Source organism: Trichechus manatus, unplaced genomic scaffold, assembly GCF_000243295.1.
Source record: "Trichechus manatus latirostris isolate Lorelei unplaced genomic scaffold, TriManLat1.0 scaffold00011, whole genome shotgun sequence".
In the NCBI taxonomy this organism is placed as follows: Eukaryota; Metazoa; Chordata; class Mammalia; order Sirenia; family Trichechidae; genus Trichechus; species Trichechus manatus.
Genome location: NW_004443947.1, coordinates 10426243 through 10443000, shown reverse-complemented (window position 1 = coordinate 10443000; position 16758 = coordinate 10426243). Strand labels below are relative to the sequence as shown.

Sequence of the window (16758 nt, the reverse complement as noted above, 5' to 3'; positions counted from 1 at the left end):
TTCCTAGCATGCTTTAAGCCTCTTCAACATCAGAAGCCTATATCTCTACTCAGGGAATCGGTCAGTCTCATCTGATGCCATATATATATATATGTATCCACCACCTGTCTGTCAGTTTGTCATACTGGCTTGCTTGTAGCTATGATGCTGGAAGCTATGCCACTGGTATTTCAAACACCAGCAGGGTCACCCATGGTGGACAGGTTTCGGTGGAATTTCCAGGCTAAGTAAGACAGACTAGGAGGAGACATCCACTTCCGAAAGTTAGCCACTGAAAACCCCGTGGATCACAACAGAACATTGTACAATATGTTGATGCAAGATGAGCCCCCGAGGTTGGAAGCCATTCAAAATACACAGTGGTTGCAACAATGGACTCCAGCATACCAACGATCTATATCAAAATGTTAACAATAGCTAATCCCCTAGGTAGCATTAATGAGAAGTCTCCCTTTACAAGTTACGCATTTCAGTTATGTTTAAATGTTTTACAATTACAACATAGGGCCTTTATAATCAAAGGAACAAAAGGTTTAAATTAGATAATGAATACCTTCCTGAAATGAGAGACTGAGAGATGGGGAAGGCAGAGGCCCTGACCTAGAATACGCAGGCTGGCATTCATCTGACAAGCCCACAGTGGCTAAACGCAAGGGACAGAGAATTTGAAAATATTTCTCCTTGATGTTTCCAAGTTACTTTGAAAATCTAATGACCACAATCTCCCCTCTGATTCTTGCAGAAGGACGAAATTATTAATGTCCCTCAGCTCAGACAAGTTTCATTCCTTTGAGGTTCCTCAGGGCAAAAAAAAAAAAAAAACAGATGAGGGCTGGATTTATTATGCTGTGTTGGTTGCAGGGTTTCTGTTCAGTAAGGGGGACTTAAGATTTTTCCCTTGAGTGAATTACGCATACAATGACTGCGGAATCAACTCCCTTCCCCCGAAGCCCCCATCTCTCATCCCATTTCTCTTCAATTTTAAATGAAGTTTGAGGCTGGCCCACACTTTCAAAGGCATTGCCTGCTGGCTTGAGTGGTAACTCAGATGTGTCTTCTTTCAGGCTTTACGAAGGCAAAGAACAGATGGAGTTTGAAGAATCCATGAGACGGCTCTTTGAATCCATCAACAACCTGATGAAAAGTCAGTATAAAACCACCATCCTTTTGCAGGTTGGTTTACCCTGAAAAAAAAAAAAGAAAATCAGTTTTTTTTTTTTTACCTTGGTCATCCAATAAATAACAGCGAGCTGGTTTGGCTTAAATATGCAGCCCTGAGTTAATTGAAGGCCTGGTCTGGCCAGGTGGTTTATGATCAGGAAGGCCAAGGGCTCATCAGGGCAGGAGAAAACATATTTATTTTTTCCTGTGAAGGTAGAAGTGCCTCCATTTGAAATAGCTCTGAAACTTTTAGTATCTGGAGGGAAATAGGTTGCCCTGGATTCTCTTCTCATGGTGAGAATAGTTAAGATGGCAGTCTCTTAAATTGAAGTTCTTTTAGTCTACTTTTTATCCTCAACATCATAAATTCAGGTCCCTTTCTGGGGTTAAAGAGATACTCTGGAAAGAACGGGTGCTCTAATTTAGTGGTTCATGATACTAATCTACAAGTTCTGTAAATCTTCGCGAAACCTTGAGGTCTAGTCCTATGCAGGACTTCGAACCGCTTCCACCCTAGATATAGTGAATCAGAATCTACATTTTAACAAGATCCCTGGGTGATTCTTATGTATAATAAATTTTGAGAATCACTGCTGTACTAGTGGTTCTCAGAATTGGTCCCTAACCAGCAGCATTAGCATCGCCTGGGAACTTGTTAGAAATGCAGATTCTCAGCTGGAGTTCAAGCCTGAATGAACCCATTTGAAGCCCTGGCCCTCTGTTTGAAAAAGAGTTTAGCAGCAGAGAGTCAGAATAAAGAGGATGTTTAGGGAGAATTCATAACTTTCACGGAATTTACTTCAAAGTGTTCAGAGGGTCTGTCTGATGTGTTGTTAATGAAGAAAACCCAAACACATTTATATCTAAATCAATGAGTTAATGCTGATTGCTTCTCTCTCTCTCTATATATATATATCAACTTTATCCTTTTAGTTTAACAAATTTAGTTAAATATTTGTGATTATGCCTGGGTTTGCCCAGTCTTTGGTTAGAATTAGTGAGGTACTATTGTTCAGCTAAGGTCCCTAGGTGATGCAAATGGCACCATGGAAGAAAGGGCTGATGGTCTGCTTTGTTAAAGATTACAGCCAAGAAAACCCTATGGAGCAGTTCTACTCTGTAACACATGGAGTTGCCATGAGTTGAAATCTACTCAATGGCACCGAGTTTGTTTTTTTAGTGTTTAGCTAGAATGGAGGTATGGGGGCAGAGGGAGTGTTTGCAGCTGACACCATGGGTCCCAAACTTTGCTGCGCGTTAGAACCTCTTGGTGATCTTTAATAAACTCTGATGCCTGGTTACCACCACCGGACATTCTAATTTAATTGGTATAGGGTATGACCTGAGCATTAGGATTTTAAAAAGCTTCCCAGGTGATTCTAATGTGCAGCAAAATTTGGGAACCACTCTACTAAGGGCTTCCTTTAACAAATAATAGGAACCTCTGCATGTGTGTGTGTGTGTGTGTGTGTGTGTGTGTGTAGAGGGGGGCTTTGTCTTGTTCATCACTGTACCCTCAGCACCTAGAATAGTTCTAATACACAGTTGATGTTCCATAAATATCTGCTGAATGAATGAATGAACAACTCTAGAGATAGGTGTTGAGATCTCTATATTATAGGTGAGGAAACTGAAGCTCAAAGTTGATATAGCTTCCTCCAGACTCCATTGCTAGTAAGAGGTGGGGTAGGATACCAGCCTGTTCCTGCCTGTCTCCAAAGGCCATGCTCTCAACCACTGGATTATACTGTTCATGTAGCACTTACTATGTGCAGTTGCTAAGCTGGGGATGTGGATGTCTTTTCCAGCATTAGTTGGGACTGCAGTCTTATGGTATTCACCTTCCCTTTGCTCGTGCTGGGCTTTTAAAAAGTCTTCTCCCTACTCCTAAAACCCTCATCATTTTATAGCAACGTGAATAACAGTAGCAGGAGATAGTACGAAGACATGGAGGTGAGCTTGTCACCCATCTGTATTATACTGGATGCAGCTGAGCTTCTGGTGAGACGCTAAAGAAGCAGTGTTAGGGTATGCAGTGAGAAGTGGAGGATGGCCAGTTGTGATGAGAGAGGCTATAGGGTTGAGTCAGGTCCAAGATAGGATCCAAGCAAGCGTGAGTGTGAAGGAGCATAATGATGAACAAACAGAGGAAGCCAGCTGGTGCTAGGAGAAAAGAGCAGATGCCCTGAAGGAGGCAGAAATACCATGGAGAGACACCCCGTGGCCTCAAGAAAGGTGTAAGGAATAAGTCCTGATAGAGCTACTCTTCCTAATTTCAGTGCCTGTTTTCCTGTGATGACCTGTGTGTATACTGGGGTCAGGAATGAAGGGAGAAAGAAAGTAGAGAAAGAAAGGAAGCAGCGATAGAAAGATGAGCAAGTGAGCAATTAGGGTACTGACGGAACTAGGTTTTCTAGAATGTTCTTTATCAGCTGAATGACCTTAAGCTGGTTATGTAACTTGTCAGTTTCTCAGTTTCCTCATCTATAAAACTTCAGTGTTTGGGTGAGGATCAAATAAACATTGTCTGCAAAAGAGCAATTTATAAAGTGCTATGCAAATGCAGAGAACTAATATGATTATTATGGCTTTGGCATAAATCTTTTTATCCAGGTTCTTATTGTCTGATTAGCTGTGGTAGAAGTGCCTCCTTTTTCCTGTGATTTTATCCAGATTAAGCTGATTTTCTCCTCATAGATTTCCACCTCAGAGCAGAGGAAAGGGGCTTCTTCTCATTTTTAATTTGCTCTAAGGGCTAAATTTAGCTTCAAGGATTTACATAAACCAATGACACTTTCCACCTATTTCTATGGTGTCAAAAAGTTATCAAAGAAGAATACAAAGTGCTATTCAAATGGAGAGCAGTACCCTTTGAAGAGCATTGCATGCCGTTTTAAGGTGTGAGGAAGGGGCTGATGAAGGGAGAGGGATCAAGGTCATGTGATGTTAGCAAACCCTGCACAAGGAATCTTCTACAGACTGTGACGCTGGATACGGGAGAAAGAGCTATGGCTTTCAAGAGAGAAAGACTAGGGTAGGAATTTAGGTGTCCACACTTGGGCATGTGGCCTTGGACAAATCATTTCAGTTTCCCGGGCCTCAGTTTATCCTTTTATAAAAAGGGAAGCATAATGGATAATTTACAGGATTATTGATGGAATTAAATAAAATAATATATGTAGAGTATATAGAGCCTGTTATGTAGTTTAGTTTAAATAATTTTTAGTCGTTTATACTGGTCACTCTTTCCATCATTATAAAAAAGAACATTTTGATGTTTTACTTGCACAGAATGTAGATGGAGGTGTTTGTGTTCCTAATCTTGTCACATAGGTTGAGTAGTATTAGGACATTCATTTAGATGAAGAAACACAGATACAAATTTTAAGGAGAATAAACTCACAAGAACTGACTATATACAAAAAAAAAAAAAAAAAAAAAGGATAGTACATTTTCACCTAGTGTACCAACTCAGGTCAAACAGTACAAGGTAATTTGAGTCCTGATTCTGAATCTACATGAAGAGATGCCACAATCTATTAGTGATGTCTGCCATGAATTTGGATGCGAACACAGAGCATGAATACCAGCGACTGACATTCCTGGCCCAAACTTTACACTTCTAGCTGGGTAGTGGCAGAGGCTGTAATGCATGCCTGCTTTAGTTTGGAATAGAGCAGAACTGGTTCAAATCTCAGCTTTGTCCAGTGTGAGTTCTGGGACCACAGGCAAGTGATTTTTCATTCCAAAGGCTCATTTAGAAACTTTTCTCAATTTCTCTCTGTAATTTTCCTTATTGTTCAGAGTTGGCATGGACGGCAGCTCATGTGAAACCATGAAGAGTTTAAAGCCAGCTCAAAGAGGGCGTAATTAGCAATACAATAACCTTTTACATATCGAGTACCTACCATGTGCCAGAGGTGAAGCTGAGCTCTTTACATGCAATGCCTTTCATCCTGCCACAAATCTGCAAGGACTTACTCTCTTCAGTGTCCACAGGGGGTTCATAAAGTAAATAACTCATCCCACATTTTACTGATCCATAGTCGTAGAGCTAGGGTTTGAACACAGCTAGGTGTCTTGACTTCAAAGTCAATGTTCTTCTTTATGCCACAAAGAAAGTGTTAGGCTAGTAGTCTCTATGTATTTTTAATAATGGGCCACATGCTTGGAGGTCCCTGTGGCAGGTTGAGAAGGTCAACACTAGATAACTGTGAATTGGACGTACCCCAAGTGTGAGTAAAGGGCACATGATGATGTTATGCAGATCAGTTTGACCCATTTCCTTTAGGTCTGTGATTCTTTGTAATGCATCAATTTGATGATGCAAATATAGTGGAATTAAATAAACAGCTTCCTTGGATGACATGCTGTGTTGACCATTATGAGTGCCACTCATGCTAATGAAGCCACTAGACTGTCCAAGAGGGCAAGGGGCTCCATCTTTTATATCTTTGATGCAGAGGACAGACAGTGGCTGCCTATGGTAGTAGGAGCTCAAATATCTGTTGGCTAAAGTTTATTAGTGGTTACCAGGGACAAGAGAGAGAGGGAAGAGGGGAGCCATTGTTTAGGAAGCATTGAGTTTCTATTTATGGTGATGGAAAATTTGGCAATGATTATTGGTGATGGTTGCACAACATGATTAATGTAATTGGTGTCACTAAATTGTACATGTGAAAAACATTAAATTGGCAAATGTTTTGTTTTACACACACACACACATATATATTTTCCAACAAAAACAAAAAAAAGTAAATAAAATCTGTTGGCTAAATGAATGAAAGAACGAGTACTGGCTACCACTTTTATTTTGAGGTTTTTTTGTTGTTTTCTTTTTAGCATTTTACTGTGTATCAAGCACTGAGCCCTGGTGGCACAGTGGTTAAAGTGCTAGGTTGCTAACTGAAAAGTCAGCAGTTCGAACCCACCAGCTGCTCCACGGGAGAAGGATGTGGTAGTCTGCTTCCATAAAGAATTACAGACTTAGAAGCCCTATGGGGCAGTTCTACTCTGTCTTACAGAGTTGCTATCAGTTGGAATCGACTCAACAGCAGTGGGGTAAGCACTGAGCTAAAAGCTTTACGTTTATTGTCAGCTCATTTCTTTATAACAACAACCCTATCAGGCAAGTACTTTTCTTACCTGTACTTTACAGATGAAGAACTGGAGGCTTAGAGAAGTTAATTAATTTAACCACAGCTAAAATGTGGCAGAACTGGGATTCGAATCCAGGCTATGTGAGGCCGGAATTTGATTTCCTAAACACGGTCAAACAGTAGTATAGTTTCATTAAAGAGTCAAGCCTCCTGGCAAAATGTCAGGTGGTTAAGAGCTAAACAATAGTAAAGACGGACAGGTGTTTGGGCCATAGTTATGAAGACTAGCACACTGGCTGTGGATGCCTCTTTCATCCCTCTTTTTTCATTGTTAATTGGTGCAGAATGTTCACGTAGTCCATACTTGAGAAGTGGCCTACAGGCAGTCTGCTGGACTCCAGAGCTAGGGGAAATGAGACTCAGTATTTAAGAACAGCAGCTGGGATTTCACTCCAGACCTTTAAATGATTCTTTATTTTGTCCCCTTCTCAACCATATACCCCATTGTTCAGGGGTGAGACTTGGGAGTGATGAGTACAGTGGCTGGTAGGGGGACATTTTTTCCCAATGAAGTTGTAGTAGTGATACTGATAGTGAACACTGATCATTTAATCTTCAGATCAGTATTTTATGGTAGGTAATTTTATTACCTTCATTCTACTATTGAGGAAACTGAGGCACAGAGAGTTAACTTCCCCAAGGTCACACCAGTAAAAGTAAGCCACTGAACTTGAACTCAGGTAGTCTTCCTCTACAGCCTGCCATGTGAAACACTAAACTCTGCTAACTCTTGCTGAGCCTTGGGTGCCAACAGAGAGATGGGAGGGGAGAGAGAGAGAGCGAGAGTGAGCAAGTGCCTGGAAATACCCAGGAGCCAAGTCCCCTTTGAGTTTGAAGGAGTGGACCTATTTGGTTTTTTTTTTTTTTTTCATTTTAACATTTTCTGTGTGTTAGCAGTCTAGGATTATCAACTGTGGTGAATTCCATCTGGATAGCAATCATCTCAAGTGTCGTCTGTTGACCTCTCTGTGTGCCAGTGAAATCATTATTGCTTGGTTTGTGTCTGGCTCTCTTCTGGAGGGCTGTACCTGGCCTTTAGCAGTTGATGATTAATCAAGGAAATTCACTTGATGCCACGAAGAACAAATTACGGAGCTGGCAAATGTTTTCCTGATGGCCTTTCTTATAGCCCCCTATATATGTGGTGAGGAAAATCCTTAACTTAAGGGACAGTGGGAACACTATATTTTCTTTTCAGAAACTATCCTCACAAAGGAAGGCTCCTTGTCTACTTCCTTCTCTAAATCAGCCTTCTCTCTCCTATCAAAACTTCCTCACTTGCCAAGATGGAATGCCTTCCACAAAGCATGATGGGAAGTAGTATAGCACACTGGATAAGAGCCATTTGGACAGATAGGCTATATAGCCTTGCTGTGCTACTTGTTAGCTATGTGGCTTCTGGCAGGTTATTTAACCTTCCTGTGCCACATTTTCATCATTGGTAAAATGCGATGACTGTATCTACCCACAGAGTAGTAGTTATTTTTGTTGCGGTTGGTTGCCATCAAGTCGATTCCAACTCATGGCAACCCCATATGTGCAGAGTAGACTGCTCCATAGGGTTTTCAAGACTGTGACCTTTCAGAAGCATGTCTCCAGGCCCGTCTTCTGAGGTGCCTCTGGGTGGGTTCAAACCATTAAACTTTTGGCTAGTAGTCAAGCACTTAACCATTTGCACCACCCAGGGACTCCTCATAGAATTGTTGTAAGAATTAAATGAGATCATTCATGTAAAGTATTTGGCACATTATGAAATTTCCAGTAATGGTTAATATTTTAAAATCTTGTGATTAGTAATCTTATTAGATAGATGTGTGTGTTTTAAATATTATGTATAACATAGAAATAAATACTATAGAATGAAAGTAATAGCAATACAATATTGTTTTATGTGTAATAATAATAATAATGACACTAACAATAATTACAACAGTAAAGCAAAGCAATTCCCAGGTCTGGGAAATCGAGCTATTTCTAGTTGCCAGGCCTTAGAAACATGCAACAAACGTTGGTCTCCAGTGGGTCTTATGCCTGAGCTGCACTGTCTTCTGGGAGTAGTTGGTTGTAGCACCTGAGGAACCTTCTGCTATCACACTACTCAGGTATGTCAAGGCCGTGCACAGGGAGGACAGGAGCCCTGTGGCCAGTGCTGGTTGTGACAACAGACTTGGTAAACTTTCTGAGTCAGAAAGTTGGAAAAGAGAAGAGAACCACGTGCCTCTCACTTCTGTGAGAGCGCCTGGGCAAGATGAAATTTTAATACTCCCCTGCTGAGTTGATAACACCCTCAGAGTCTCAAGGTGACAGCTACTCAGTTTGCTTTTCTTTATTGCCATCTTGGAAGTGGGAAGGGGGAAGATTTGCTGCTTATGAGGCAGCCTCTCTCCCTGCCTGGTCCAGCTCCTCCTCACTAATAGCTGAAGCATTTAAGGGTGAGGGTCTAGGTAGACTTCTGGTGACTACTATTCTATAGTATCACTCCAAAACCCTGGAATGATCGACAGCTCTTGAAAGCCAGCAGCCTGCTGTACACATTGAAGTCCTGGCTTCCTCCCATCTTGAAGAGGGCTTTGTTTCCGTTTTTGTCCTCTCACTGTGGTCTTAATTACAATAAATACAAATTATACTTTGTTCAGGTACTCTGGAATGGGGGCAGGTGCTTGAGAGAGGAGATAGGAGAGATTTGACCTACACACCTTTGAGGGACTACTGCGAGTTGGGCATCACAATTGGAATATGTTGTATTTTATTCGACATCATTCTCCTTGCCCCACATAGAGATGCTGAGGCTCAGGGGTGAAGAAATGGGCCCAGGCTCATGCAGGTACTAGGTGGAGACCTGTAGTTCATGCCCAGCTCCCTGTGGACCCAGAACTCTATGTTCCTTGGCCTAAGAGTGAATGAAGAAACAGGTTACTACCAGTGCTCTGGCCAGCCCTTTTCAGGACATGTGTCTCACCATATAGTGTCTCTCTAGAATTTAGAGGTTGTAGGCTGGCAGCCGATGGGAGAAATGTAGCTGCAGATGTGTTTGATTTGGCTAGCACAGTGATAAAACAATTGAACAAAAGTGACTCATTCTTTAGACAGGATATGAGTTCCACACACCCCATCACTTCTTTTTTTTTTTTTTCCTGAAACAAACAGAATTCTTAAGACGCATAAAAATGTAGTTTAACAAGCAATAATGAGTTTTGACTGAGATGCAGAATATAGCAATATGATAACAATACAGAAACCTGGAAGGTTTTAATGTAGTGGTAATATCTAGCAGTGGTTAAAAAGGATGTTTTCCTCAAGTTGTAAAGCCTAAAATTTAGGAAGTAAGTTAATATAGTTTTAATGATTAGGTTTAACATATGTTATGGCGATGAAGACAACAAGGAATTTTACACGTTAATTAATATTGTAATCATTCAAGTACGTCAGAGAGCAGTGACACATGGTTGTTGTTACTGTTAGTTGCCATTAAGTCAATTCCGACTCATGAGGACCCCATGTGTCAGAGTAGAACTGGTCCGTAAGGTTGAGTTCTCTAGAGGAGCAGAACCAGGGAAGCATATCTAGATATATAGACAGAAATTTACTTCAAGGAAATGGCTCACTCAGTCATGAGGCAATGGCTCATACAATTGTGGGGGCTGGCAAGTCTCAAATCTGTGGGTTAAGCAGCAAGCTGAAGGCTTCTGCAGGCTGAAGGCCTCTACTGATTCATATAGTTGCAGGGGCTGGTGAATCCAAAATCTGCAGGTCAGGCAGCAGGTTGAAGACTTTTCGCATCCCAGGAACTGGAGGTCAAGCGGCAAGAAGAGTACAGAATTGAAAAAGAGATTTGCCAGAACATCCATTTATATAGTGGAGACAGACACCACCCCCAAGGAAGCTCCTCTTTCAACTGATTGGCTGCTTACATCAAATCACAAAATGGAAGATGATTACATAGTGTTTGCCAAACCACTGAGAATCATAGCCTAGCCAGGTCAACACATAGCATTAACCATCACAGGGTTTTCAAAGTGGTGACTTTTTGGAAACAGATCACTAGGCTTTACTTTCTTTTTTTGTTTGTGTTTTTTTGGTTTGTTTATTGTTGTAGTTTAAGTGAAAGTTTACGTTCAAGTTATTTTCTCATACAAAAATTTATACATACATTGTTATGTGACCCTAATTGCTCTCCCTATACTGTGACAGCACACTCCTCCTTTCCTCCCCTGATTTCCCATGTCCATTTTACCAGCTCCGGACCCTGTCTGCCTTCTCATCTCACTTCTGGACAGAAGCTGCCCGTTTAGTCTCATGTATCTACTTGAGCTAAGAAGCACGCTCTTCACGAGTATCATTTTATGTCCCACAGTCCAGTCCAATCCGAGAGTTGGCCTTGGGAATTTGTTTTAGTTCTGGGTTGACGGAGAGTCTGGGGGCCATGCTTTCTGGGGTTCCTCCAGTCTCAGTCAGACCATTAAGTCTGTTCTTTTTACTAGAATTTGAGTTCTGCACCCCACCTTTCTCCTGCTCCATGAGGGACTCTCTGTTGTGTTCCCTGTCAGGGTGGTCATTGGTGGTAGTCGGGCACCATCTAGTTCTTGTGGTCTCAGGCTGATGAAGTCTGTGTTCTATGTGGCCCTTTCTGTCTCTCGGGCTAATACTTTCCTTGTGTCTTTAGTGTTCTTCATTCTCCTTTACTCCAGGTGGTTGGGACCAATTGATGCATCTTAGATGGCTGCTTGCAAGCTTTTAAGACCCCAGACGCCACTCACCAAAGTAGGATGCAGAACATTTTCTTAATAAACTTTGTTATGCCAGTTGACCTAGATGTCACCTGAAAGCATGGTCCCCAGGCCCCCATCCCTGCTACTCTGTCCCTCAAATGTTTGATTGTATTCAGGAAACTTCTTAGCTTTGATTTAGTCCAGTTGTGTTGACTTCCCCTGTAGTGTGTGCTGTCCTTCCCTTCACGTAAGATAATTCTTGTCTATGATCTAGTTAGTAAATAACCCTCACCCTCCCTCCCCACCCTCGTAACCGTCAAAGAATGTTTTCTTCTGTGTTTAAACCTTTTGTTGAGTTCTTATAATAGTGGTCTTACACAATATTTGTCCTTCTGTGACTAAGTTCACTCAGCATAATGCTGTCCAGATTCCTCCATGTTATGTTTCATGGCTTCATCATTGTTCTTTATTGTTGCATAGTATTCCATTGTGTGAATATACCATAATTTGTTTGTCCATTTGTCCGTTGATGGGCACCTAGGTTGTTTCCATCTTTTTGCTATCGTGAACAGTGCTGCAATGAACATGGGTGCACATGTATCTATTCAAATGACAGCTCTTATTTCTCTAGAATATATTCCAAGGAGCAGTATTGCTGGATCATGTGGTACTTCTATTTCTAGCTTTTTAAGGAAGTGCCAAATCGATTTCCAAAGTGGTTGTACCATTTTACCTTTCCACCAACAGTGTATAAGTGTTCCAGTCTCTCCACAACCTCTCCAGCATTTATTATTTTGTGTCTTTTGGATTAATGCTAGCCTTGTTATACCCCATCACTTCTGATTGGCCTCTGCTCTTCCCATGTCACTCCTTCCTGTTGCTTGCTCAACCCTGCAGTTGTCTGATTCTGCTACATCTGTTTGTTGTTTCATGATAAAGATGGTCCTTGACCAACTAGGTTGGAACGCACTGTGTACCGTAATTGCCTGGAGGAACGTCATAATGCGTCTCACCATATTAAAATTCTGAGTAGTTCTGCAATTAAAAAACTTTCACTGGCTTATCTTTGTTTAAACCAGTGTTCCCTCAAATTATTTGACTACAAAACCCTTTCCCTCCACAGAATATTTGATACCATTTTACAGGACAAAAGTGTCCGATAGAGGGTAGTTCGAACGCTGGGTTCAGAATCTTGTTTCCTCTTATCATCTAGATTTGGAAGAATAAAGAATCAATCTCTAGCCAAAAAAAAAAAAAAAATCCAGTAGATCTAAAGAAAAAGACACAAATTTGACACCATACAGATTAAAATCATCTGTGCAATGAAAGATATTGAACAGAAATAAAAACAAGCAATAGTCAAACAAGACAGGCACCAGAAATTTTTTTGTCAAGTGTATCACTGCAAAAGGGTTAATATTATGGTATATAAAGAATTTTACAAACCAATAAGAAAAAAAATCTCCCAAAAGAAAAATGAACAGAGGATATGAACAAGAAACTTAGTGAGTAAAAAAACCCATTGCCATCGAGTCGATTCCAACTCACAGCAACCCTATAGGACACAGTCAAACTGCCCCATAGGGTTTCCAAGGAGTGCCTGATGGATTCGAACTGCTGACCTTTTGGTTAGCAGCCAGACTCTTAACCACTATACCACCAGGGTTTCCTCTTAGTGAATATAGATGTTTAATACATATAGAAGAGATGCTCAACTCTGCTAGAAACCAAAGACTTGCAAGTTACAGTAGCAGATTATATATCACATTGATAAAAATTAAAAAGGATTTATATCCAGGGTTAGAAAGGTTATGGGGGTAGTGGATAGTCTCAGAGATTCTTAGTAAAAGAAAATCGGTTACCGCTTCTTTCTGAGGGAATTTGACAGTATCTTCTAAAATTTGTATGTATAATAAATTTATATGTACATAAATATGTGTACATAAATTTTGATACAGTCCATCCTACAGGGATTCTTACAGGTACGCAAACATATGTGTTAAATATTTTACTACCATATGTTTTGTAATAGAGAAAAACTGAAAATAGCATGGGGACCATCAGTAAGGAAGGAATGAAAGAAGGTTTGGTGTACCCAGCTGGCATTGCTGTGTAGTGGTTAGAAATGAAGGGAGTGTGCTCTATGAAATGATAATGTAAGATCCCAATAGTGTATGGTTAACTGAAAAAAACAAGTTGCAGAAAATATATAAGATGTATATCCATACACACACACACACACACACGTACACACACCAAGTAAATGGACAGAAAGAAGTCTAGAAGGAAGGAAACTTACCACAGTGTTAACAGTGTTCCCTTCTGGGGAACACAGATGGGGCTGACATGGGGATGTGGAACTTCAAGCACATGTTAAACCTAATACCCTATCTTGTCTGATTTTTTTTTTTTTTGCATCAAATGTATATTACTATTAGAATTTTTTAAATCATAAACAATAAGAAAAAAAAAGAAGAAGAATGAAGCCATAGAGAAAGACAATTGCTATTTGACTAAAGGTGACTGTGTTTCTTAAAGGTTACACAGGCTGACTCTGAAAGCAAATTGCCTGAATTTGAATCCTGACTCTCCAACTAGCTAACTTTGTGACCTTGGGCCAGTTGCTTAGCCCCATGTGCCTGAGGTTCCTTATCTGTGAAAATAGTATTTCCAGTGTAGGACTGTAGTAAGGTTTAACAAGGTAATCTGTGAATGGGGTCCAGCGTGGTGTCTGCCGCATTGTAAGCTCTCAGAGAACAGTCATAACTGTTACTTATGTTAAGTAAGAAGCTCGGTTACTTATGGCTAGGAGTATGATCTTCTTTAAGAAAATTATTTTCATTATTTTTATTTTTGTCTGAACGTCAAAGAGTGATACACGTTGATTGTAGAACACCTAGAACAGACAGAAAAATAGAAAATAAAAAACGCACACTTCCACTAGATTCTTAAACATTATTCTCCAGCCATGTGACTTAACTCCTGCTGAAATTGTTGTCTGTCCTGCTGCTTAGCAAACGGTGCTGTCATGCAGGGGGTAGGTGTGTCTCATACCTTTGGATGCATCAGGTAATCTGCGTAGAGGAAAGAAAATAATCCACAAAATGCTCAACTGTCCTAATCCAGCTAGCGGATCAAAGCGTGCCACTGTTGTTCACAGAGGGGAAGGGAAAATAAATATCAATAACTCAGTCTAAGCCATCCTTGCTCCCAGCAAAATAATTCAAGCACGCCATCTTCCTATCATAACTTCCAATTGTCACTGAGTCGACTCTGACTCATGGCGACCCCTTGCGAGTCAGAGTAGAACTGTGCTCCATAGGTTTTCAGTGGCTGATTTTTTGGAAGTAGATCACCAGGCCTTTCTAATGAGGCGCCTCTGGATGGACTTGAACCTCCAACCTTTTGGTGAGCAACCCAGAGCATTAACCATTTGTACCACCCAGGGACTCCTCCTATAATAATAAAAACTACCATTATTGAGCACCCAAAATATGCCCCTGGCTCTGCTGGATGACTCGTGTTTTGTTTCTAATCCTCAGAATCCAGCAAAATAGGTATCGCTTTCCCTATTTTACAGGTAAGGATATTGAGACATCAGAGAGTTTAAGTCTAAAGCCACATGGTTATTAAGGTTGAGAAACAGGATTTGGCTGCAGGCCTGTATAACTTCAAAGCCTGAGGTCTTTCTGTTACACATTCCTGCCTCCTTGAAGACAGAAGAAGTTTGTGGTTTCACTTTTGTAACAAAGAAGTGCACCCTTACGTTTCAGTCTACACACAGAGTTCTGAATCATTGTAGCAGTGTCCAGGTCGCAGGGTCATTCTCCCATGTTTCCATGTTTTGTGTTGTTCTGCAAAATTTCCCTCTTGCCAGCGCAGAGTTGTTGGATGTGGGCATTGCTCATATTTATTTACTTTCCTCCTAGGTTGCGGCTTTGAAATACATTCCATCTGTCCTCCATGATGTGGAAACGGTCTTTGATGCAAAGTTGCTCAGGTGAGAGCTTATGATATACTTTCCTGATTGCTGTTGGCAAGCCAGAGATTTAGAGGGAGAGGAGTGCTCTTGTGGGGAATTCCAGATGGGCGCTCAGCACAAGGAGGGCGAGGGCATGTGGTAGGAGCTTCCTACAGGCCTCTACAGAGGTGTGCTTGCATTTTGGTTTTGTTGTGCCAGCCTTTGGTGAACACTGAACATGAAATAAGCATCCCTCTTTGGTGCCCACAGATAATAGAGTATGTAAGTGTGTAGGTTTAAAACTCATGTTTGAAGTAACTGTCTCCATTTCACTGGTTTGAAGCTTATTTTGAGTTCCAGTCTTTGCCCTATTAAGTCCCTAGAATTGCAAATAGAGAACAATCTAAAGATAATTAAAGGAGACAATGGAGGTGGGCTTCCTTCTGGTTTCTCCTCCCTCTTAACCCTATTGCCCTCTTAAGATGAACACATTGTTTTAATTGTGGTTATGCTGTTAAAATAAGGCCATCTGAGCCAGATACACCCTCTTCTTTTTCTTAAATTCATTTAAGTTCGCAGATAACATATAGAAGATTTTTTAAACTTTTTTATATTGAAATATTTTTAGATTTAGAGAAGAGTTGCAAAGATAGTATATAGAGAATTCCCATATGCCCTTCCCCCAGCTTCCCCTAATGTTAACATTTTACATAACCATGTACATTGATCAAAACTGAGAAATTAACATTGGTACATTTATATGAACTAAACTCCAGACTTTATTAGGATTTCACCATTCTTCCTATTTCACCTACTTCTCATCTCGTTATCCAACATTTTGCATTTACGACAATAGTAAAAAATTTTACTGTCCGACTATTTTGCGCATTCACGGCAGTAAGGAACACCGAGGTGTGAGGCGAGAGTGACGCTGGCTGTGATGGTAAAGTTTATGTGTCAGCTTGGCTGGGCCATGATTCTCAGTGGTTTGGCAATTATGTAATGATGTAGTTTGGAAGTTATGTAATGATGTAGTCAGGAATCATAAGATTAAGATGATTTCTTTTATTTCAGATCATCTCTTGTGCCCTGAATATGGTAAACTAAAGTAAACCCTTAAACACAGTCTTGGTTAGGCCTAGGCTACCATAATTTTCACATAACGCCAATTTTTGCAAACGACCTGGTCTTTGGAACCTAACCTTGTTGATAAGTGAGGACAGGGTGTAATGTCATTTTTCAGTTCATGTGGAAGATTTTTGCTAGCTTTGTCATCCTTGTAGTTTCAAGCTGTGTTATCTCCTCAGAGATGCTACCTGTGAATACTGCATATAAATTAAATTCCTTACCCCATCTCCTGAACCATTATTCTGTGACACAACTTCCTGTTTATTTCCTTCTTTGCATATATCACATTGTATCCATTTGTGTTTTGCATGTGGACCTCCATTAGAGTGTAAATTGGTGCCACCTGGAGCCAAGTCTATTCCCATTGTACCGCCATTGCTCTCTGCACATTGCCTGCACTTATTAAGCAGATGGTTAATACATACTTGAAAGAGTGAATGAATTCAATGAGTTTATTTTAGAAAGTTGACAGGGACTATAGTTTTGTTTCAGAGGTATTTTTATTTTTACTCTATTTGGACAGAACTATCCCCTTTTTAATGCCCCAGACTGCTTCTAACCTACAGCATATATTCATACATACTACATGTATATGAGCTATAACTCAGCTGGACTACCTGCCAAATTTCTGCCTTACACA

The 16758-nt window shown here is 40.6% G+C and overlaps 1 protein-coding gene across 4 annotated transcripts in view; it reads left to right on the top strand.

Annotated features, from left to right (window-relative positions):
• The window catches only part of DOCK2 (dedicator of cytokinesis 2), a 548036-nt gene that overhangs the window by 139219 nt on the left and 392059 nt on the right, over positions 1-16758 (top strand). For all 4 annotated transcript variants that reach the window (XM_004371215.2, XM_023726512.1, XM_023726513.1 and 1 more), the window contains 2 exons: positions 1065-1173; positions 14959-15029. In XM_004371215.2, the coding sequence (XP_004371272.1) occupies positions 1065-1173; positions 14959-15029 (180 nt within the window). The remainder of the gene's footprint in view (positions 1-1064; positions 1174-14958; positions 15030-16758) is intronic.